Raw genomic sequence first — 24,396 nt, 5'->3', positions numbered from 1 at the left:
AGGCTAACTGGGAAGTTAGTTTTTGTATGTGGCAGATGCTCAGGAGCAATAAACACTGAAAATGTGCAGAGAGCAACTTCTGCCACATTCCAGGGAGAAAAACTAGTAGTAGTTGATAGCTTCCGTTACCTAGGTGAACAAGTCAGTAGCAGAGGGTGGGTGCACTGAAAGTGTAGCTGCTAGAATAAGAATAGCCTGGGCAAAGTTCAGAGAGCTCTTACCTCTCCTGTTGACAAAGGGCCTCTCGCTGAAAATGTAGACTGTATGACATGTGTATGAACAGCCATGCTACATGGCAGTGAAACTTGGGCCGTGACTTCCAAGGACATGTGTAAGCATGCAAGGAATGAAGCCAGTATGCGCCACTAGATGTGTAATGTCAGAGTGCATACTCGACAGAGTGTAAGTACCTTGAGAGCAAAGTTGGACCTAAGAAGCATCAGATGTAGTGTGCAAGTGAGACGACTGCACTGGTATGGTCATGTGGTGAGAATGGATGAGGATAGCTGTGTAAAAGAGTGCCACACCCTAGTGGTTGAGGGAACCTTTGGAAGAGGTAGACCCAAGAACACCTGGGATGAGGTGGTGAAGCACAACCTTTGAACATTATGTCTCACCGAGGCAATGACTAGTGACCGAGACCTTTGGAAATATACTGAGAAAACCCGGCAAGCCAAGTGAGACCCATAACCCATATAACCCATGGCCTATGCCAGTAATGTAACCAGCCTACCTATGCATACCTTTCCTTCATTGGACACTAAACTCTGCTTGCAAAGACCTGTTGAGGCAAATGAAATCAAAATCAAATTCGACGACTGGCGTCCGTGCTTATGCAGTGCTAAGAGCACCGTCTGAGCGTGATCGTTGCTAGAGCATTTGACTGGCTTCCGTGCTGGTGGCATGTAAAAAGCACCATTCAGGCGTAATCATAACCAGCATCGCCTTACTGGCACTTGTGCCTGTGGCACATGATAAACTATTTGAGCTGGGTCATTGCCAGTGCCGCTGGACTGGCTCCTGTGCATGTGGCACATAAAAATCACCATATGAGCATGGCTGTTGCCAGTACCGCTTGACTGGTCCTTGTGCTGGTGGCATGTAAAAGCACCCACTACACTCTCAGAGTGGTTGATGTTAGGAAGAGCATCGAGCTGTAGAAACTGCCAGATCAGATTGGAACCTGGTGCAGCCATCTGGTTTGCCAGTCCTCAGTCAAATCGTCCAACCCATTCTAGCATGGAAAGCAGACATTAAATGATGATGATATGTATAGATAGCTGGCTGGATGTATATACAAATGGTTGAATGGATGTATATGGGGATGGTGACATGTGTATAGATGTGTGTGAATGTGAATATATATATATATATATACATACATACAGATATATACAGAGTTCGAGAGAGATAGTGTATGTGTTTTGTTATAACTGAATGTATGTATATGTATTGTATTCTTTTGCTTGTTTTGATTATTGAACTTCACTGCTGTCTTGAAGGATTTAATTGTAAAAACCACTCACTCTTTTGTTGAACCACTAAGTTGCACTAACACAAACTACCCCAGTTGCCAAATCTTTTTTCGTTGTTGAACAAGAGCAATTTAAATGAAACTTGGAAGTCACTGTCAGACTTTTCCTTGAGAAATGATTTATATATATATATATATATATATATATATATATATATATATATATGTCTGCATGGTGTATAAATGTGTGAGTATATGTATTTGTCCATGCATATGTATTTATATAAATGTATGTATGTTTATATTTATATCATCATTTAATATCCATTTTCCATCTGGTATGAGTTGGACGGTTCAACAAGAGCTTGCAAGTCGTAGGACTGCACCAAGATCCAATGTCTTTGGCATGATTTCTACACAGAGATTCCCTTTCTAACACCAACCACTTTATGGTTGTACAGAGGGATACCCTTCCTAACGCCATCCACTTTATTGAGTGTACTTGGTGCTTTTTACATGGCACAGGCACTGTTGAGGTCACCAAGTAACTTGTAGAACAAGACTCCCTCAACTGAGTTGGATGTAGTATTAAGAGAGGTGGTGTTACACCAGATATAGTTAGGTATATGTGTGTGTCTATATACATATGTATGTATTTATATACATATGTGTGGATATATATACATATATATATACATGTGTGTGTATATATGTATATATATATATATATATATATATATATATATATATTTGTGTGTATGCATATATCCTTCTCCATCTTATATCTACTGTTGATGTTCTACTACCTTTGTTCCTTCCATGCTCACTAAAGTTATCTCTGTACTTCTGTTCCTTTACTGCCCTCCCACCCTGCACATTCACTCCCTGTTTGATCTCTACAGCTGTAGTTCTCAACCAGGGTCCATATGGCCCCTGAGGGTCTAAATGTTTTTTTTTTTTGGTGGGGGGACATACCAATATAGTAAAATGGGGATCCACAATAGCATTTTAAGAGCCTCTCAAAAATTTTGCAAGAAACACTAGGTTTCTTTCTCTAACATTTTACATTGTTCACACTACACAAGTTAATGTGTGAAAAACAAAATAGATATTTTGAAAGAAGTTTCTTAAAATTAGTTTTTAAACATCTAATGGCTATGGGATCCACCAGAATAAAATAGTAGTCAAAGGGGATCATAGATAAAAAACGATTGAGGAACCCTGCTCCACAGGCTTTCCCTATTTTCGGATCTATCTCTAGGTTTATTATATTGCTACTCTACGTCCTTCCTATACCACAGCTTATCACTTCGTCCTTCCTGAGCTGTTTCTTTTACCTTCTCCCCCGAACTCATATACCACAATTTCACTCTTATACAACGTTCACTACATTAACCTATACCCCATGTCTAACAACCTACACCTTTGAATTTCAGCTACCCGTCTGTATTCTCTCAACTACTCACCTTCTTGTACACCTCGCCATCAACATCTTTATCTTCTTTCCAGCTACCCCATCCACTCCTACTTAATAATAGCTTATGTATCTCTTCTATAGTATGACGCATGAGCCTTTCTCTCTGTCATACTTTGTCTTCTCAACACTTGACATACTACAACCCTACTCAGTTGAGGGCTTCTTTTTCTCCTTATCTTACTATTTACTTGGCATCCTCACCGGTGCCGCTGTCGCGAAAAAAATACCATTCACTACACTCTGTACAGTGGTTGGCAGAAGTGCAACCCAACCATAGAAGCCGTACCAAAAGATACATTGGTGCTCGTTGGACCTTGCCAACCGTCCAACCGATGCCAACATGGAAAACGAACGTTATGTGATAATGATGCATATGCTGAAACTCTGATGAAGCTATAAGGTGATAGTCAGGAGCTCGACTATAAGTCCATTGTATCTCATAGCAGAAACAGTTGTAAGCTAATGAAGTTCATAGGATAATTATGTATTTTTTTGTCATTTCAATTTCTTATTTACATTTATGTGTAATTATATGCGTGTGCGTATGTTCGCTCAGAGATTTAAAACTATGTATATATTTACATTTATGTATACATAAGTGCGCGCGCGCGTGTATCCTTGAAGTATATCATCTGAAATGTATACTTGTTTGCTGCGACATATTAAAATTAGTCGTGTGATTAGAATGTTTCTACCTTCATTGCTAATATTTGCGAATTTATCTATTTGTATCACTTATTACTTGACTTTACCAAAACAATAAGTATATTGTATATATTTGTTGTGGTTATATCTTATAAAATAAATTTCTTTTCATTTATTTTCTACTCGTGTTTCTTGAGTAACATCGTTTCTTTAAATAATATGTTAATATATTCAAGATGGATGATTTAACTACTGCTATCGATTTTCTAAGTTACTTCCCCTTTCAGAATACTTCCCCTTTGCATATGAAAGCTAAAGCCATGTTTGCGTTTTGCATTTATTTTTAATTATCTTTTTAATATACATGTTTCAACTTAAACTTCGTTTTTGTATCTGGTTTACAAAATTCTTTATGGGAATTTGTGTGTTGAAACAAATTTTGTTGTGTCTCTCTACCCACACTCAGCAAAGTTAGGTTTAACTGTTATCGGTCTATTTTCGAATAGAACCTGTTCTAAGTTTTTGCACTTTAATAAGAAAGAACTTATCTTTTCTTTTTAATTCAGTTTTCAGACACATAGAATGGAAATTTCTTATGAAAAATGTTAAATTCACATATAAACAGATAAGCAGTTAAGATTTATAGGTTGCGGATTCAAATCTTAAGTAGTGTTATCTTGCAACGTACACTTAATTCTATACTGGCTATACTGTAGAAAACACGTTTTTCTGGATAGTTTGAAATTAAAATTATTTATTCTAAATTTTGTTTGCTTTTGTTTTTGAATTATTTTAATTATTTGGTTTATCAACCTTCAAATGGCATCGTTTACTTTCTTTATATTGGTAATTCTCTGAATTCATTTTATGTTGACAACTTAGATTAGATAGATCACTATTTGGCTTATTAATTAAAATATGGTCCTTTAGAAGACAGGTCCTCGAATCAGTGACTTTAGGTTGTATTCTCCAAACACAATAGTCGCATCCTTAAAAGTACATGCCATTTTTATCCAGACACCATCCCGATTCTCTGTAGTTGTGGTTCTTACAGCTATGGCAAATAGAACTACAATATTGGTACATGATTCTTAGTTAATGATAATGGCATGGCTTGTTTTATATTATTCTTTTATAATATTTTATTATTGGCTTTTTGCCAATGATAAGAATCGTTATTTTAATGAACTGCAGCCAAATGTTTTAGCATCTGTGTCGAACTAAAAACGGAAAAATCATTTTGTCGGATATAACTGGGTATTTTATGAGTTGTTTCCCATCTCAATCTAACTGAGTTTTTATTCCATTTAAAACTGATTTTAGGGAAATGATGTAATCATAATTCTGTTTTAACCCTTTTCCTGTCCTGTGTATCTGACGTCCATGCATTGCATATCATACATATTCCCAATCTTTTTCGACCATCTGAAGAGTATCTTGGAACTTATGTAAGGAAAGCTTTGTATTACCTGAAATGTATAATACAAGGGATAACTAAAAGCATGAAAAACAAGTGTGGTTGTTTAGGACAGGCAAAGGGTTAAAGGATACATTGTTTTATAATTAATACTACAAAGTTATTTATTAATTTTATGGTCAATGTTACAATATAAGTAATTAGTTTTATTGTCAATATTACAAAACCATATATAGTAAACATAGAAGTTGGCTGAGTTTCAGTATGTAAACTCAATTCATTTGCCTCAGAGCAAGATAGCAAGTATTGAATTCATGATTTTTAGATTCATAGTTTGGCATCCTATCACCAAAAAGTTGGTAGTAGTATTTTTAATGGATCTTGTGTATTTTTAAAATACATAAAACAGTGGTTATGAATGTTATACCATTTTATGCTATCAATTAGTTTATATTGCTATTATAGATCAAATGTGCATTGTCTCATCAACTTGGCTGAAAGTGGTTCATTTCCACTCTTTCTTTTCATATTTTCACAAATATTTTCTGTATTGCCTTGTCAATATTTTGTATTGTATCTGGCTTATGATTTGTCTATTTATTTTATATAGTAATTTGTGTAGTTTGGAAGGTTGTAAGTAACAATAACATTATTAGATACAGGTTTCCAATAGGCTAGTCACTGCTTTACTGATAAGAGTGTATGCACTGGCCCTGAATGCAGAGGTATGTGGAGACTTCTTTTCCACACAGCCATGCATGCACCTAATATGTATATGTGTGTGAGTGTGTATATTTATATCTTAATCTTGCTAGATACAAGGCAATCATCATAAGTGCTGGTGCCAAGAAAAAGCACCCTGTACACTTTGTAAAGTGGTTGGCATTAGAAAAAGCATTCAGACAAAGAAACCCTACCAAAATAGAAAGTGCATAATTAAGTTCACCAACTCCTCAGACCTTATCAAGTCATCCAACCTATACCAGCATGGAAGCTAGATGGTGATGATGAAAATGATATCTTTTACAATTGTAGGTCCGCAAAAGACATCCATACACACATTAGGCTTTACTATAGTTTCTGTTTTCCAAATCATTACTGACTTTTTTTGATGTGAAGGTAAAATTCACAGGCAATACCAAGTATTATTTGACAGTGATTGCAATATAAACATTTCTATTTTGATCCCTGGTGGAGCACTGTACCCACTCTGCTTTGGAGTAACCTTAGACCACACTCTCTCCTTTAAAAGAGCTTGTCAGAAACACCAAATTGATTGAAACTGTTTCCTACAGAAACTGGAGGAGAAAGTATTTTCCAAATTGCTCTCGTAAGGTATTTTTATTCCAAGGCTGTGATAAAAGACATCTGAGATGTCATGCCATGTGATTGAACTTATCTACATTAACAATAATTATGCTATATAGTTCATCAGTAAGGCTTTATATATTAAAACAATTTTATTGGCTATTATAATCCTAACTCTATACACTTATATCACATCAATAATTGTGAGCAGTCTCCAGCAATATTTCAGTTATGGTGAAAGTAAAGAACACTTTCCTGTCATGTACATATTTTAATGCCTCATTCAGTTACTATCATTTGGTATAGAACAATTATTATCCAATACTGTATGGTATTTTTTTTTAATACCTTTCTGCAATGTTAGAGGTTTCTGAGCATCTAATATTGCAGGGAGATTATCCTGGATAAGTATGCATCTAACAAGCCTTATTCACTAAAGCAATGTTGCTGGCCCATGATTTTTCAATTTGATAACTTACTGAAAATGATTTCAATAAATGATGCATGTAAGGCAAAATGATGGAGGTGGTATTATGATAACTATCACTTCTCATCCAGAGAGCTAGTTGCTTGATCTCTGCAAGAGAATATTATTTTACGTTTATTTGTCAGAGCTCAAGTTCCAAACTACTGGCACCACCCAGAATTCAATAAGCAATAAAATTGAGTTCTACTTTCATGTATTAAGTTTGTTTCTTTACTGTTATTTTAAGGAATAATCTTCAAATGTAGTTACCATTAACTACATCCTAGTACAGATAGAAAGCACTGTCATTTCTAACAACAATACATCTATAATAGTCTAATCCATCTAGATCTAAACCTTGATCATGACTTCACTAAAACCAGAGTACTTCCTCAAATTCATCAATTGCAAAAGCTCTCTCATTCACTCAAGCACACACATACATGCACAAACTCTGAAACATTAAACTCTTCCTTTTGATGCATATCAACTCCTCATAACTCACACACTTCACAGTATAATTATAGTGAAGTTCTAGGTAGTTCAATGCAAATTTTATGCTATTTTACATTGTGGTTAATAATATCTTATTGTTAAGTGGGAAGGTGCAGATGCTTTTTGAGTTTTCTTCCTCTCTACTTTATGATGTATCCATTTGTTAGGTGGATAGTAACAGAGTGATGAAGGTGAAAGGGGAGAGAGAATGATAATAGAAGGTAGACAATTGTAAATTAAGTGATGGAAGAGTGTATCAAGTACAAGCAGCTCTGATCCTATATTTTATACTTAGACCTCATGGTGGGCAAAATAGGTAGAGTGGTAAAGATGGTGGCAGGGGAGGATCAAAAACAGATAGTTCCAGTTGTATTACTTGTTTCAAAGATAGCATGGTACTGGAGTAGCAAAATGTGAGATGCATGGATTGAAAGATCTAGTGCCATCTGCAATTACACTGATAGCATAGTATAATAGACAGAAAAGGGTTAAGGATAAAAAGGTTGTTGTTTTTCCATGTTTGCAAGTATTCTCCATTCATGTAGCCAATCATGTCAGTCATTTGTCATCTTTGTGAGGCTCAGAACCTTTAGATCAGTCTTCATCTCTTCGTCTCAAGTCTTCCTAGGCCTCTCTCTTCTACATGTTCCATCAACTCTGAGCACCCTGCATTTCTTAATAATGCCATCCTCTATATGTATTTCCTGTGCAGTCTTCTCTCTTGTATCCTACATCAGATTACTCTCAGCTCATTTCTATTAATTATTCATACACTCTAATATTACATGCTCACCTGAGCATGCTAAATTAATTTCTTTGTACTCTTCACTGATCAACTGCCTTCATTTTTGAGCAGTACTACAACTTTTTTCCAGCCTGTTATTACTACTGTACTTTTGGAACACCCACCTCCACTTATAATTCGGTCACCTAAGTAACAGAAGCTATCAGCTACTGCTAGGGAGCCTTCTGAGCGCTTGAAATAATGTTTCCCTTCTGCTTATTACCTTTGTGAATCTTTGATTCAATTCCATCTTGCATGTCCATACTTTACACTGGGTATACTGTGTGAAATTCCTAACTAATCTTTGCTAAGTTTTCTTTGAGGCCTCTTGATCTAGGTTTTGCTAGTAAAGTATGGAATTTCCTTTCTAATCCTATTACAGATTGAGTTATGAAGACAAAGTCATTTCAACATATAGTTTTTATGGATAACCAGTCTTAAATACTTCTGTTATGGCTTAGAGGATTGGATAACCCCTACCTTCAAAGTAAATTTGTTGCTATACTCACTGCTTATTCTCACCTTGCTGATGATAGCTCTCTACATGGTTTGTACAGCAGTCACCAGCTAATCCTCTACCCCTAGCCTCTTTAGGGACCAACAGATTACAGAGTGTGGAACCCTTCCAAAAGCATTCTATGGGTCTGCAAATGCTAATTACAGTAGCTTACACTTAACTAAGCTCTTTTCCTAGCACAGTGCCAAATTGTATTTCATCTAGGTTAATTCTAATCAACTGATCTGTAACTCTTTATGCAACTTTGATAACTAGACCCATCAATTTGTACCTCTGTAATTTCCTTTCTCTAGTGCAATTCTTCTCAAAATGGGTGGGACCTCCTTCCAGTGGGTGCCAGTGGAAAACTTGATATGAGTACAAGGGACTGTAGAGGAGTAATGGATGCATCTTTTAATTGCTCTGATTTTCAAAAATATTTTCAAGTTTTATTCTGAGTGTGAATTAGCTTGTAATATTAATTGCTTCAAATGTTGTTTTGACATTCCATATTGATAGAATGATTTCTGTACTAGTAGTCTTTTTAGTGGTGATCATCTTCTTAGCAATTTTTGTGGTGTATTTAATTTTGTTCAGTTGTAGCAAGAGGGGTTGGTAAAGTATTAGTAAAATAAAAGATAGTATTTAAAGAAAAGTGTTTAAGAAGCAGTGCACTTGTTCCTCCTTTAACCCTTGTAGCAACTGACAATGCTGCTACACCAGTCATTTGGTATAACAATTTCCTATATTACCTCATTGACTCTGTGGATGACTATCTCATGCCCTGCTTTGCCAGTTATTTTAAGCATCTCAACTGTAATTCCTGGTGGGTCATGAGCCTTCCCTGTCTTTTCCTTAATTGCTCTATCTACCATTCCACTGTGAACTTGAATGGCTGGTCCCTCTGTTACGTACTTGGAATTGATTCTCTCATCTATATTTCTTAATATCAATGCAAGTATGCTATTATCATTCTGTATGCCTCTTTAATGACCTCTTGATGCTCTCTAGTACACTGTCATATAATTCTAAACATCTTGTGCCACTAATCCTTATGTCATACAACATGTATAAATTTCTTCCCCCACCCAAGTATATTGACAGCTAGCTTTTCTTCTAGTGCTTTGATAATATATGCCACTGTCTTCTTTCTTCCAATCTTTCCAACTATATTTCTCGGCTTTTATGACACTACCTTCAGTATTATTGTGGCATTGTCTTCAGTACTATTGTGGCACTGTCTTCAGTACTATTATGGCACTATCTACAGTACTTGTTGTTGGCATCCTTTTGTCTCTGGAGATAATGGACTGGATTAGACAAACTAATCCAGTCTGGTTTTTACATTTCATGTCCTCTCCAGTTTTGCACAGGCCTGGGATAGATGTAAGAAAATCCTGGGTAGCCCAACCATCAGGATTCCTCTCTCAACCTTGCTGACGTAGTCCAAAGGAGTGTAGAGCATTACATTTGACACCAGCTTGGTTGCAGGAGCTGGCGTAAGAGTGTCGAATCAAACACTAAACCACCTACAGGGCTCCACTCTGGATCTCTTTGATGGTTGTCTCCTTTCTGTAACCCTGGATAGGGGCCCATACCGGGTACTGTCAGCCGGAGCCAGCTGAGCCCGGGACTCGTGACAGGCAGGTTCATCACTCCCTGAAGTAGTGAAGAAAATCGCTACCCACTACAGTACTATTATGACACTATCTACAGTACTTTTATGGCACTATCTTCAGTACTATTTCACCACCACATCATATGTTATACTGGAACTATGCATCAGCCACAAACTAGATCTCCAGCCTTTGACAGGCTGTCATAAAACTCCTCATTTTCTCTCTGCTCCTCATTTTCTCTCTGCTCCTCCATTTGCTTTCCCACTTGTCATAATCATCAACTATAATCTTTCTCTCTATCCAAGACTAACCAAGGGTTCTTTCAGCTTTTGCTTTCTTTCTTCAAATCCTTCATGTGTGTGTATTGTTAAGTCTGACACAAAAAAAAAAAGGCCTTTGCAGATTCTAAAAAACTAGTGTAACCAATGTGACTGATGTTCATAAATGATTGCAAGTTGACAGCTTGCAAGAAAAATATAGGATGGGAGGGAATTTCTGAGGGATGATGTGCTAAAGACAAAGGACTGTGAAAGTAATTAGTTCATCACTTGTACATCACAATATACTGGCTACCACTGCCAACAATACTTCTAAACTGATGGTATCACTCATCGCTCTTCCTTATCCTTCTTCCCAGTATCATCTAAACTCAGACATCATACTAAATCTACATTGTCTTTATGAATATAGACTGCAGAAACATCTCCAAAAGTATTGTGTCATCCATGTCTCATTCAATAGCACAAGGACACAATCTATATATATATATATATATGAAAGAAGGTTTGAAAATGCACTTATTTTTAAAAAATATATATATATATCAAGAAAACAATCTCATGCCCATCTTTAACATGAACAATATGAAAAGAAAGCCCCCAAAATTGCTATATGCTAGAGTCACCTTCACTGGTGATCTCTCTTGGAGATCTCATATCCTTAGCACAGCTAAGATCAGCTTGCTTTTTCAAGACCAGAAAATTATTCTTTGTCATTAGATAACTTTCTGCAAAGTTTAAGTGAGACACATAGTGGAATACTGCCCACACATCTGAGATGGTGTTGTTGCTAAATATACAGTTGCCTGTACTGCATAAAAAAGAAAACACCTGACTAATTGGCATAAAATCACTCACCAACACACTCCAGTCTCTGTCTCTGCTTTTGTCTACCTTAAAATTTTGTTATGTGTGTCATTATTTTTAAATTAGCACAAATCGATTTGTGGTACCTGAATAATTTACCATTTTCAGCAGCAATGACATTTCTTTCTTTTTCTCAGTTCAACTTACTGTTTTTCTTGAATGGTTGCAAGGAGGGAATTTTTAAAGGAGGGGTGAACTAAGCATAGTAGTTTGTGGTGGGCCTAAGATAGTGGACACAATATGGGTGACTAGAGAGGTGAGTGAGTCAAGCATGCATGAATGAAAGCAGTACAAGATTAACAAACTCTGAGGAGCAGAAGCCATAATGGTTGCGATAGAAGTGTTAAAGAAAGAAAGCAGTTTGTTGGATGGCCTTTCTTTGAATGTAGTTTAGGAAATCCGCATACATACAATAGATGTGAGAGCAGTATTCTATTTTGGGTCTCACTTTAGCTTGGTAGAGGGTTAATAGTTGACCAAGACTGAAGGAATTTATGTCTGAAATGGTAGGACAGTTTTTACTGAGAGATCTTCAGTGAAACCTAGCACTTATAGTGACTTGGTGAGCTCTAGTTGAAAGCTATTCATATTCAGAGTGGTAGGGTGCAGTGTTTTCTCTACATGTGTAGTAATTGTTTCTTTGTGTTCTTAAAGGAGGCAAGGTTGACATAACTCCATTGGAAGATATGTTCAAGGTCCTTGATCATGGAGTCAGTGCAGGCTGGCTTCAACAATTAACATGTAGATGACATTTGGTTGCAGAATGTTATGGAGAAATGCAAGAAGGTACCATCTACATAAGGTGTTGATGTTGTTGTTGGTGACAACAAATAGGTTGTTGTTAAGGAGTGTGTCAAAACTGATCCTTTGGGTAGTGTATGTTAGAGTGTTCCATCAGTACATGTCGCAACGGTGTAGTCTGACAGGAATCTCCTGGTTCAAAGGAACGAAAGATGGATGAAGCCCATAAGTGTGCAGTTTAGCTATATATAAATAAACCCATTTGGGTTTATGTAAATTCTAAAGAAAGTTGCAACAGTTAAAAATCTTTTGTTATCACATCTACTATTGTCTTGTAGCATATGTTTTGGGAATCAGTGATTATCTGTAGGATTAGATATGTTAACCCTTTAACATTCAGATTATTTTATCAAATGTAATGCTTGTTTATTCTTGAATAATCATGTATTATCTTGTAGCTTCAAGATTTTGATGATCTGAATGTATATTTTTAGAATGACATTTTGGGGTTGGTGTGATAGATGGGATCTGGCTGATTTGAGTGTAAAACAGGTAGAATATTTGGGTTGGATATAGCCAGTTTAAATGCTAAAGAGTTAAATGAAAATTTAAAGAGTTGCAAATTTTATAATACATCTAAGTCAGTTTTTCACAAATTTTAGGTTTAGTTGCATTTTAGATCACTCTTAGTGTCTCCTAATATGTGCCTGTCTTGTATCACGACTGGGGCTTTTTTTTTTTTTGCTTTGTTTTGTTTGTTTTTTAGCTAATTACTGTTCATGTTTCTGGTGGAAATACCACTGATGTAAATAAACCATTTTCTTTTTTCTATTTTTTACTATAATAAATTGAATTTCTTTGAGTTTTAATCAGGGCTGTGGAGTCGGAGTCGGAAACAATTAAGAGGTAGTTGGAGTTGGTAAAATAGACCACAATCACTTAATTACATAGAGGAGTCGGAGTCAGAGGAGCCGGATTTGAAGTTTTTTGTTTCGACTCTACAGCCCTGGTTTTAATTAATGCCATGTTAATTTTTTGTTCAATTTAATTTATAAGTAAAACAAATTTATATGTCCAATTACAGGTGGGGTGTGCCATGCAAAGAAAAAAGAAGTCAGGCTCCTTGCACATTCTCCTATATTCAGAGCAGAATATCAAGCTATCATCATGAGCTTGGTAGCCCGCCAGGAACTTATTGCACCTGCATCTGCAGCTGTCAAAATGGCTGCTGGTACTCAGTAAGTTTATGATTAACAAATAATAATTCAATATAATTTACAAAAAAAAAAAAAAAAGCAGCAAAGAAAACATTAAACTACAGGGTTAGCTTTTAGATTTGTTTTGATGCTTTATAAGCTTAAGGGAGCTTTGTAGAAAATGTTTACCCTGTATAGCTTTTCACTTAATCAAGTTAACAATAACTCCTCCTAGATTGTATAACTGATGTAATTTATACAAATAGATTTTCAGCTAATTTTGTTTCAAATTATATGTTATGCAAATCTCCTAAAACATATAATTAAAGATGAATTTTTAGCTATGCTTTTGTTACAATTAGTCTATTTATTTCAGTCCTGAATCTAGAGAAGCTGTTTGTGCAGCAGCTACAACTCAAGAGGATCCAAATTATCCACCTCCAGAAGCTTATGCTAGATGTTTTGGACTTCCTTATCAAGTTAAATTGGTAATTCTTTTCTTTTTATCATTTAAAATAAAAAAATACTTTTTATGTTAGTGAGTTCACACTCTTTACTCTTTTACTTGTTTCAGTCATTCGACTGTGGCCTCGCTGGAGCACCACCTTTTAGTCGAGCAAATCAACCCCAGGACTTATTCTTTGCAAGCATAGTACTTATTCTATCGATCTCTTTTGCCAAACTGCTAAATTTAGAACACACTTTAAACCTTAGACATTCCTGAGAATTAACTCCACTTTTATATGAAAGCACATAGCAGATGTATATATCAGGCAGCATTCCCAAACAATTTGGTATATATTTATTGGCGACTAGACTATGACATTATAGTGTTCAGTCCAAAACACTGCGACATCTCTGCAGTGAATATGAACCCATTACATGTGGATATTTAATATGATACACTTGGTCACTCTACTTCTACATGGTTTTTCTGGAAAATTTTTAATCTTTAGCATTCAGATTATTCTGTCAAATTTAATGCTTATTCACATTGTTTTAAATTAATCATGCAGCTTTGAGGTTTTCATGATGTGATTGCTTATTTTTAGGACATGTAGGGCAGATGTGAGAGGTTGCATCTGACTGGTTTTAACATAAAACAGGTAGAATATTTAGGCCGGATATGACCAGTTTGAATGCTAAAGGGTTAATATAAAGGGTCACTGCTATGTAATAGGTTTTTTTTTTTTTAAACTCTATGTATGTCCTCTTTAGCACAGTCATCGTTCATGAAAGTTTACATTGCCACTGCTTTTAATGTAATTTCCTCATTTGTGCATATTCTATTTATTCCTATTTTTTAGCCTTCCGAATATGAATTGATAATTTTATCTATTTATCTAGGACCATAACTATGTTGCCCCACCACCTCCCACACCACCCCAATCACCTCCTCCTCTGCCAACACAACCACCACCATCATCCAAGATTAATGGCCATTTGGAAATTGATGTGTCCTCTGTGCCTGCTGTTAAAGAAAAGGATGTTGATACTGAAGATAGTATAACAAGGTGTATATGTGAACTTCAGCATGATGATGGGTATATGATATGCTGTGATAAATGCAGGTGGGTTTTGTTTTTATTTTCTCTTCAAGAATATATAGTTGCTAAAACAAATGTAATTTAATGTAATCATATAAATAAGTCATTAGTGTTTTATATTAATATTTATTTTTTTATTTGTTTTGTCTTGATAGTTTAATTTTTATTCTTCAAATATTTTGCGAGTTATATTTTTTATATTTTTAGTGTTTGGCAACATATTGACTGTATGGGAGTCAGGAATAACATCCCTGACTCTTACTTCTGTGAGAAATGTGAGCCTAGGCAAGTTGATGTTGAGAAAGCTCGTCTTATTCAAACAAGAAAATTGGAAGAATTAACAGGTAATATATTTCTTATACAATCTTCATCTATGATTTATGTATTTTCTGTAATAGTATAGTTTTCAGTTGCCTTCAGATTGTTATGGTTTTATTAACAAAAATTTCAGTTTAATTTTTTTTATTCATTATTTTATATAATTATAATCATTTCTCTTAGTTATATTCTTTATGGATAAAAATGTTTAAAGTTAGTCTCAGACATCAGAGAACTCGAGAGAAAAATTTGAAAAGAGTATATCAAAGAAATTCTATGCATATGCATAAATGTATATGCATACTTCACTATTGGCTTCAGTCATTGAAATGCACCATGCTAGAGTTTGGCTAAAGGAGGGCAAAGGAGGAGGTAGGCAGAATTTGTGAGTGAGGATACAGCATTTTACATATGTATTTTATATTTTTCATGGTTAAAGTTTACTCTAACCTTACTAGCTAGTGCCAAATTTTTTTAATGACTTCAAAATGAATTGGTGTATATTGGAAGTGTTTGAGTCTTTTCCTGATAGATTGTAACAGTCCCTCTAGTCCCCAGTGTTTTATAAAAGGACCTAAGTTCTCCAAAAGGATTTTCAGAGTTTTTAGACTCTTTTGGTAAAAATCTTTTACTCATTTAAGTCATTAGACTGAAGCCATGCATATGCACCATCTTGAATAATATTAGTCAAGCAAATCAACCTCAGTACCTATTTTTACTTTTTTTTTAATATAATGCTTGGTATTTATTTTACCAGTCTCTTTTGCTAATCTACTAAGTTACTGGGTCATAACTGTCAAGCAGTGGTGGGGACCAACAAAGACACACAGATAAATAATGATGATAACAATTGTTAACTATATTTGCTTCTGTGATTTGAAATGGCATTCTTGAGCACATGTTGCAGAAATGAAGATATTTAATCATACTTTTCTTAATATATAATATGTTGCATAGAATCTATTTTAGGGTGCAATACATTTCATTTTTAGATATAACCTAACCTAATACCTAGTGCCAAATTTTTTTAATGACTTCAAAATGAATTGGTGTATATTGGAAGTGTTTGAGTTTTTTCCTGATTTGAAAAACAAAACATTTTCTTAAATATGTGACTGTTTATTTGTAACATAATAAACAAGATAAATACAATAAATGTGATGAGCCATTTCTACAAATAATTTATTGGGTGCTAAGTTAGTTATTGTCTGAGGCACTGTTAGCTGAAACCTATTTAAAGTTATCTTGAATATGCTACATTTTGCCGAGCATTTCATTAAGCCTAGTTACAACTGGGTTTAATTGTATGATGTTTTGAAAAAGTAAGCCAGATTTAACTAAGCTAAGGAAGATAATCTATAGTCTTTGCATTCATTACTGTAAGTAATATCTCTAATTAACTCTTAATGGTTAGTAAGCAAGTTTTGTGAAAAGTTGATGAAAAGATTGTAAGTTTTAAAAAATATGAAAGTTTACTGCACATTTTGTTTTAATGAAATGCATGACTTCAATCAGTATTTTCTTTATTTGTAATTTCATCTTTTTGTAAGAAATAGATTAACTGCTTACAAGAATTTTCTAATAATTAAGTGGAAGGTTTATTTACAGCATTCATATTTATTTATACTGTTTTACTTCAGAAAAATATTTCTGGTTTCCAATATGGTGTACCAAATTGGAAAAGTTTTCTTTTTTTTCCTGTTGCTAATAGCTTTTCAGAATTATTCAAGTTGAAAGAAAACTAAAATTAAAATCTTGTTATTAAATCAGTATCTGTTACAGTAATTCTATTGTTATGAAGAACACCAAATGCACTGCTTAAGGTTAATTACTATTCATATTTAAGTTTCAAATCATAAAAATGTTACTCAAATTATTAATTGTTCTTTATTTTACATTTCTAGGTATTTTAACATTTTGTAAATTTCTAATTTTACAAAAGAGGCTAGCATTTGAAGTGTGTATGTGTCAGTTATAAAGTTTGTTTTAAAATACAAAGTATAGTATTGACTCTATAATTAGCCTTTCTCTTCATTTGTAATCAAGACAGCCACACTGCTTTGATCATCTAAGAATGTTTGTTATTAAAAAAAAAATGTATTCATAAAAATATTGGAAAGTTTCAATAGTGATAGCAGCTAATATAGCTTTATCTTGTAATGTCTTAAATTTTCTTTATTTTATTGCATCTCTTTAGGTTTTGTCTTGAAGCATAATATTTTGGACATCTCAGAAGTCAGATTTAAACTTCCAGGCCTAGTTTAATGTCTGCTTGTCTGTTTTACATAAATGTTCTGAAATTTGTTTCCTTTTAAATTACCTTGTTCTCATCATCCATGTTGTGTCCACCTCACAGGCCCAACACCACCCACTACACTTAGTTCTTCCCAAGACATCAACTGTCTGGAATTTCTCCATTGTATTTGACTTTCCTGCAGTTGTCAACTTGCACTCAGAGGTCCTGTAAAAGCCATGGCCTCTGCTCCATCTTCCAGACCTAGTTACTATATTTAATTATGTATAATATACCTTTTTTTCCTCTGTTCCATGTGTATGACATTCAACATGGCAGAAGTTACACCTATTGCCCAAGCTGTATAATGAAGAGTTACTTTAATAATGTTAGATTTTTCTGTAATAGTGATAATACTTTAAGCATTCAATATATTTCATTATTGTGCCCATGTTAGAGATCATCTCAAAGGTGTTTACTATTTTACTAACGCATTGAAATGGTTCAGAAATGTAAAACAGAACCAATTAAAGAGTGAAATGTGCTTAGTTTCTGACTATTCACTACTACATACTTCATTTTCACTATCAGTATCATCATCATCATCATCATCATCGTTTAACGTCCGCTTTCCATGCTAGCATGGGTTGGACGATTTGACTGAGGACTGGTGAAACCGAATGGCAACACCAGGCTCCAATCTAAATTTGGCAGAGTTTCTACAGCTGGATGCCCTTCCTAACGCCAACCACTCAGAAAGTGTAGTAGGTGCTTTAACGTGTCACCTGCACGAAGGCCAGTCAGGCGATACTGGCAACGGCCACGCTCGAAATGGTGTCTTTTATGTGCCACCCGCACAAGCCAGTCCAGGGGCACTGGCAACGATCTCGCTCGAAAATCCTACAGAAGCCAGTCAGGCGGTACTGGCAACGGCCACGCTCAAAATGGTGCATCTTATGTGCCACCCGCACAAGAGCCAGTCCAGGGGTACTGGCAACGATCTTACTTGGCTTGCCGGGTCTTCTCACGCACAGCACATTTCCAAAGGTCTCGGTCTGTAGTCATCGCCTCGGTGAGGTCCAATGTACGAAGGTCTTGCCTCACCACCTCAGCCCAGGTCTTCCTGGGCCTACCTCTTCCACGGGTTCCCTCAACTATTAGGGTGTGGCACTTTTTCAGGCAGCTATCCTCATCCATTCTCACCACATGTCCATACCAGCGCAATCGTCTCTCTTGCACACCACAACTGAGTATATATAATATATATACAATTTATATTTTAGTGAACAAATTTAGCATTATAGTAAATGATATTGAATTGACCAGACTATCAGATATTATACACCACTAATCACAGTGCAGTTCCTCACATTTTTATAGTTTTTGAACAATGCCTCCCCACTGGCTAGGTAGGCAGGCCAACATTCCTCCTGAACAGAACTCCAGTTCATCATAGAGTTGCCCATTTACAGCTGAATGGACTGGAGCAACATGAAATGAAGTGTCTTGGTCATGAACACAAGGCATTGCCAGTCTGGGAATCAAAACCATGATCTTGCAAGCATAAGTGCAACACCCTAACCACTGGGCTATGCACCTTCATTAAATGGTTTATATTACATAATTAAAAAATAAAGCCACATCCTGTATGTTACAAAAATCATAAAAGATTCTTTTTTAAAAGCATAAAAAAGTTAGTTTTAAAAATCCACTTTTACATGTGTTCTCTCTGTGTAAACCTGTAATAAAATTGAGCATAAACATACTTTTTTCGGTGTCATTATCAAAATCAAATTGATTTTCTATAAAAAAAATGATGACTAAACTCTTTTTTCCTTACATCTTAGTACTAAAGAAAAGTATTATACAAGATATACTTTTTCCAGCATTCCATTGCCAACCTATAACTAGTGGTGCACAGTATATATGTGTATTATGAACAAATGAATAGAGTAATAAAATAAAATAAAAAATTACTTTTTCATAATTGGAGAGATTTCAAAAGCTTTTTCTACAGTAAAATCCGTTCAAAATAGGTAAACGACGTCGTTTCAATTATGCACTGAGTTTCCCGTGAGAAAAGAACTAACCTAAAATTAATTTACTTGTCATACATGTTCTCACTTGCAAATTATCTAGAAAAGGTTTATAGGCCCAGGCATCTGAAATTAATTTTTAACAGTTTTGAATATAAATTCCGAAGATATGATCTGTATGGTAATTCAGTTGTATCATTTAGAATTTATGTAAGTAGATATTGGAAAAGAATATCTCACCTGGGGCAAATTTGCCTATCTCAACAAACATGTGTTTTATGCCAGTTATGTGACATTATTTAAGCATCCCAGGGAAATAATTTAATATCTCTTATACTTAAAGCAAAAAACCATTTTTGATTGCCTTTGTTTTTGGGCATTTAAGAATATTTGTTTCAGCAATCAGCTTTTGCTTTCTTTTTTTTTTCATAATTTTTATTTGAAATATGTGATATATATTCAATTTGAAAAATGTACACATCATCTTTTGAAATTTTATCTTAGGAATGTTCCCTTTCATAAGAAAAGTCTCTAATTTGTGGAATTTTTGTTTGTGGCTATTCTTTAATTACTATTAATTTTATTGTTACTTGCAGTGTTTAATAATTATTATTATTGTATGGAATTTAAAATATTACCTTTTTTTTTTTTTTTTTTTTAATTCATTAGCATCAAATGAAAATTCAGATTGAAGAAATTGCAGTAATTTTTTGTTTTTAGAATTTAAAAAAAAAATTATGTTTTATTAGTTTTTCATAAATTACAACATTTCACTAATGCTCAACATCAGTGATAATCTTACTGGGGATGGATTAAAAAATTGCTTAAGCTATGTAATCCAATTCTAAAATTCTCTTTTAACTGTTTCAGGCTCTTATTCAGACATCAGGTATGAGGCTGTTAAGGGAAAGAACAGGGTTACCGGAGAACATACTGGTAAGATTAAGACCTGACATCCCTTACTACAACTTAAATATCCTTATAGAATACTCCTCATACCAATAATTTTCCAGCATATATTTTTATTTTTTGAAAACCAAAATACTAATTATTTTATATTAATACAACAAAAGCTTTTTTCTTATTCATTTAGATTTGAAATCTTTGTTGATTAAATATTAGACAGATATTTTTATTTCAAGATCTATAAGTTTAATGTTCTGTGAAATTAAGGTGTCCTTACTTTGGAATCTCTCTCCATTTCCAGTCAAACAAAATGATATACATATGCTAGCTTAAGTCAACAAATGTAAATGAAAGTTGCACTAAACATAAGCAAACCATCTCCTTATGATTGAAAATTGAATAATTTTTTAATTCAGCAAAAAACCTGGGAATACTTAGAAACTAAAAAAATAATCATACCATATTTTTAAAATATGAAACAATTTTTCAGATAAATTTCAATGTCTTTGAGATGTGAAGTATAAAGGGCCTGTTAAAAAAAACTTTTTATGTATTTTATCACATTAAAATATGCTTTTATTATTTTTGCTAATACTTTTAATTCTTTTTATAAAATTGATAAATATATAAATATTGCAGTCATTTTAGAATCATAAATTGCAATGAAATTTACATTCATGCTTCTAACATGTAATTATTTTGTCAATTTTCTAAGAAGTAATGTTGTTAATGCATACTTTGTAAATGTATATACTTCAATTTTTTACAACTTTGTAAAAAAAATTTTTTGTTATGCACAGTAAAGCTTTTCGTAATTGAATACTAAAAGTACTTTTAATTGCATTAAGAACCTTAAAGGAAATGTTATCAGTTTCTTCGAAATTTGGGGGCCACTGATAAAATCAGTGTGTTCTTTCAATAGCGTTTCTTTTTTTATGCAATTTTAAAATCTTTAATACAATCATGCAACTAATTTCATACAAACATCAGTGGTATAAATATCTGGAAACATGTATTTTTGCCTAGAAAAGACATTCCTCAGTAATATCAAATCTCTTTATTTTATTTTTACCAGATACCAGTGCAACTGATACCGACCCAGAGGAGGTAAATAACCGAATGATGGCTCTTGTAGAGAAGAATAAAAAGACCAAAAGAACAAAACAGAAGCCTGTCAAGAAAAAAAGAATGAAAGCAGCCAAAGAGAATAAAAAAGAAAATAAAGATAAAGAGCCAACAGTCAATAAAAAGCAAAAGGTAACTTTGGATCCTAATTTGAGCAGTTATATTTTCAATAAAATATATTATTAGGCCAAAGCATATGTTGATATAGAAAGGCTTGAGATCTCAATAACTAACAAATGGATTTTCTCTCTAAATGAAATAAATATAATGGTCTGATAGATACTATTTTGACAGGGTAAAAAAAAATTGATAAAAAAAAACACTATCCTAAAGTTCAAGTTACTTCTTTTCTACTTACTCCAAGAACTGTTATGTGGATGATAATTATGACGTGAAATGCTAAATTAAATATGATTGGGATAAAACATGAAATAATCAAATTTCCTACTAGATATTATGATCGGTCATAGATTTAAAAGACTCCTTTATCAGAGGTATGACATTTTCTTCACAGTATAGCATAGACAAAGAACAGGCTGGAGGAAATTAGTACAACACACTTTGAAAGACACAAATTTTTGAGAAACAAACGCATAATTGTTAGCAAGAATACCTCAATGAAATGCTAGCCTTCTGTACATGTTGTAAAGTTTTCTTTCTGAGCTTCATTACTTCTGGAGGTTTTTTATTATATTTGTTAAAAGTTTTCAATGTATTCATTAAAATTTTCATTTTCTATGTAGATGCCAAAGGACACTGCGAAAAAAACACCTCGAACAAAGGTAAGTATTTTAACTCAATAATTGCATTTAAAATAAAATTTGCACACCATCTTTCTCCGCTGCTAAATTATTAAAGTTCTTAATTTTTATTTTCTTAGGCTGCAAGAAAGGTTCAAATTTCATCTACTGTTGACAATGGTGATACTAGAGGACCATGGAACATATCAGCAAAGTAAGTCGCATGATTATTCTTGGATTTCCTTTTTTTTTATAATTAAATTTATTTCTCCCTCTTTTGAGAAATGTTTACATTTGCCAAAATAGAACTTTTTTTCATATGGATATTAATACATATCTTTTTAGATCAATGGTCCAAGAACATGAAAAAGAGCATGAAAAGGGTACTGAGAAATTGCATGGGAATATTTTAAGTATTGCTGTGCTTGAAGCATTATCTAAAGTTAAAGTAAATGGTCAAATGGTAAGTACTCTTAGTTGTTATGTCTGAGATATAGCAATAAAAATAGGCAGACCTGTCAAGGAAATTAGTACTCTCTCTTTACTCTTTTACTTGTTTCAGTCATTTGACTGTGGCCATGCTGGATCACTGCCTTTAGTCAAGCAAATCGACCTCAGGACTTATTCTCTTTAAGCTTAGTACTTATTCTGTCGGTTTCTTTTGCCGAACCACTAAGTTATGGGGACGTAAACACACCAGCATTGGTTGTCAAGCGATGCTAGGGGGACAAACACAAACACACATAATATATACATATACATATATACAACGGGCTTCTTTCAGTTTCCATCTACCAAATCCACTCACAAGGCTTTGGTCGGCCTGAGGCTATAGTAGAAGACACTTGCCCAAGGTTCCACGCAGTGGGACTGAACCCGGAACCATGTGATTCATAAGCAAGCTACTTACCACGCAGCCACCCCTGCGCCCTTCACAATTTAACCACATTGTAATTCATTTCGTAATTTCTGTTTATTAAAATCTCCAAGTGAATACAAATGTTCAATTATGAATTTCATCTGAAGCTGGTTGGTTCTGATTTTAGTACTCTACCTTTTAAATTTAAAGTGGAAATGCTAATAAAATTAAATAGTTTCAATTCTTTTGGTATGTGATCCTTGTTTATTTTTTGCAACTACATAGTTTCAGAATTCTTTGTTATTTATTGCAGAGTCCAGAGAAACATATAAAGCGAGAAGAGCTGCTGGTTCAGCTCTGTGAACTTGCTTGTCTACAAAAAAATAAAAAAGTAAGTCTGTACTTTTCTTCCTCTCTCTTGTATTGGGCTATTAGTAAAAGTTGTATATTATTTTTCGAGTGGGAATGATTTAAAAATTTGTCACATGGTTAATATAAACAATTTCTAAGGTAACTAAATATATGAACCAACAATATGGGGTTTTATAAAATAAAGTGCAATCATAAGTTACTTTGTGACCGTCAGCAATTATTTTTCTCATTTAAGTTCTCTTTTCAGGACAATTATTCATTGCTTCCCAGCATTAATTACACAAATTTAGCTAGATCTATATAAGTACATGTTGAAATGTAAATGCATTTAAATCTAAAATTAGTTTTTATTGATAATAGGAATAGCTTCATGCCTTGCCATGCTACATTTATCCATTGAAAGAATGCTTATGTGTATACACACAAACACTTGTGTACATACACAGATTTATTGTAACTATGATAAAATTAGTTCTTTTTACACATTTTGATCATCACTTTATTTTCAGGGGTTGCAGGCAACTGAAAACTTGAAAGAAGGTCAACTAATATCTGAGTATGTTGGAAGAGTATCTTTGAAAGAAGAGTGTATAAATGCATCTATGAAAAGGTTTGTATTTATAGTTAATTTTTTTCAACCATTTTTATGTGGGCTCTTTCTCTAAACACTTATAATGTTTTTTATTATTATTATATCTAATTTTAATTTTTTTGCTTGAATTCAATATTTTTAAATTTCAGATTGAAGCCATTCACATTAGTATACTCCAAATTAGAAGGAGCAGAATTGTTCATAGATGCAAGTACTTTGGGTAATGTCTCAAGATATATACGACGATCATGCAGTCCAAATGCAGAGGTATGTATATTTCTTATTAATTTTTGCTTCATTACTTTTTCTAAATATTTGCTACTTCAAATTTTAAGCCAAAACTGGATGTTCTATCACCTTATCCTAAATTATTTTAACTCTTCTATCCTTTGTGTTTATGTGTAA

At 33.9% G+C, this 24,396-nt stretch overlaps 1 protein-coding gene across 6 annotated transcripts in view; it reads left to right on the top strand.

Moving 5' to 3' along the window:
* Positions 1–24,396, top strand: part of LOC106873279 (uncharacterized) — a 74,313-nt gene that overhangs the window by 15,577 nt on the left and 34,340 nt on the right. For 3 of the 6 annotated variants that reach the window (XM_014920576.3, XM_014920573.3, XM_014920572.3), the window contains exons 2-13: positions 13,152–13,305; positions 13,640–13,751; positions 14,611–14,834; positions 15,018–15,154; positions 20,268–20,333; positions 21,379–21,560; positions 22,172–22,210; positions 22,309–22,382; positions 22,514–22,631; positions 23,341–23,418; positions 23,909–24,009; positions 24,141–24,258. In XM_014920576.3, coding sequence (XP_014776062.1) covers positions 13,235–13,305; positions 13,640–13,751; positions 14,611–14,834; positions 15,018–15,154; positions 20,268–20,333; positions 21,379–21,560; positions 22,172–22,210; positions 22,309–22,382; positions 22,514–22,631; positions 23,341–23,418; positions 23,909–24,009; positions 24,141–24,258 — 1,320 coding nt within the window. In that variant the 5' untranslated portion in view covers positions 13,152–13,234. The remainder of the gene's footprint in view (positions 1–13,151; positions 13,306–13,639; positions 13,752–14,610; positions 14,835–15,017; positions 15,155–20,267; positions 20,334–21,378; positions 21,561–22,171; positions 22,211–22,308; positions 22,383–22,513; positions 22,632–23,340; positions 23,419–23,908; positions 24,010–24,140; positions 24,259–24,396) is intronic. The other 3 variants (XM_089358995.1, XM_089358898.1, XM_014920575.3) reach the window with 1 other exon arrangement.

The sequence above is a fragment of the Octopus bimaculoides genome, chromosome 1 (assembly GCF_046866305.1).
Source record: "Octopus bimaculoides isolate indiv1 chromosome 1, ASM4686630v1, whole genome shotgun sequence".
Classification (NCBI taxonomy): domain Eukaryota; kingdom Metazoa; phylum Mollusca; class Cephalopoda; order Octopoda; family Octopodidae; genus Octopus; species Octopus bimaculoides.
Note: the sequence above shows the minus strand (reverse complement) of the source record. Positions and strands in the feature narration are given on the sequence as shown.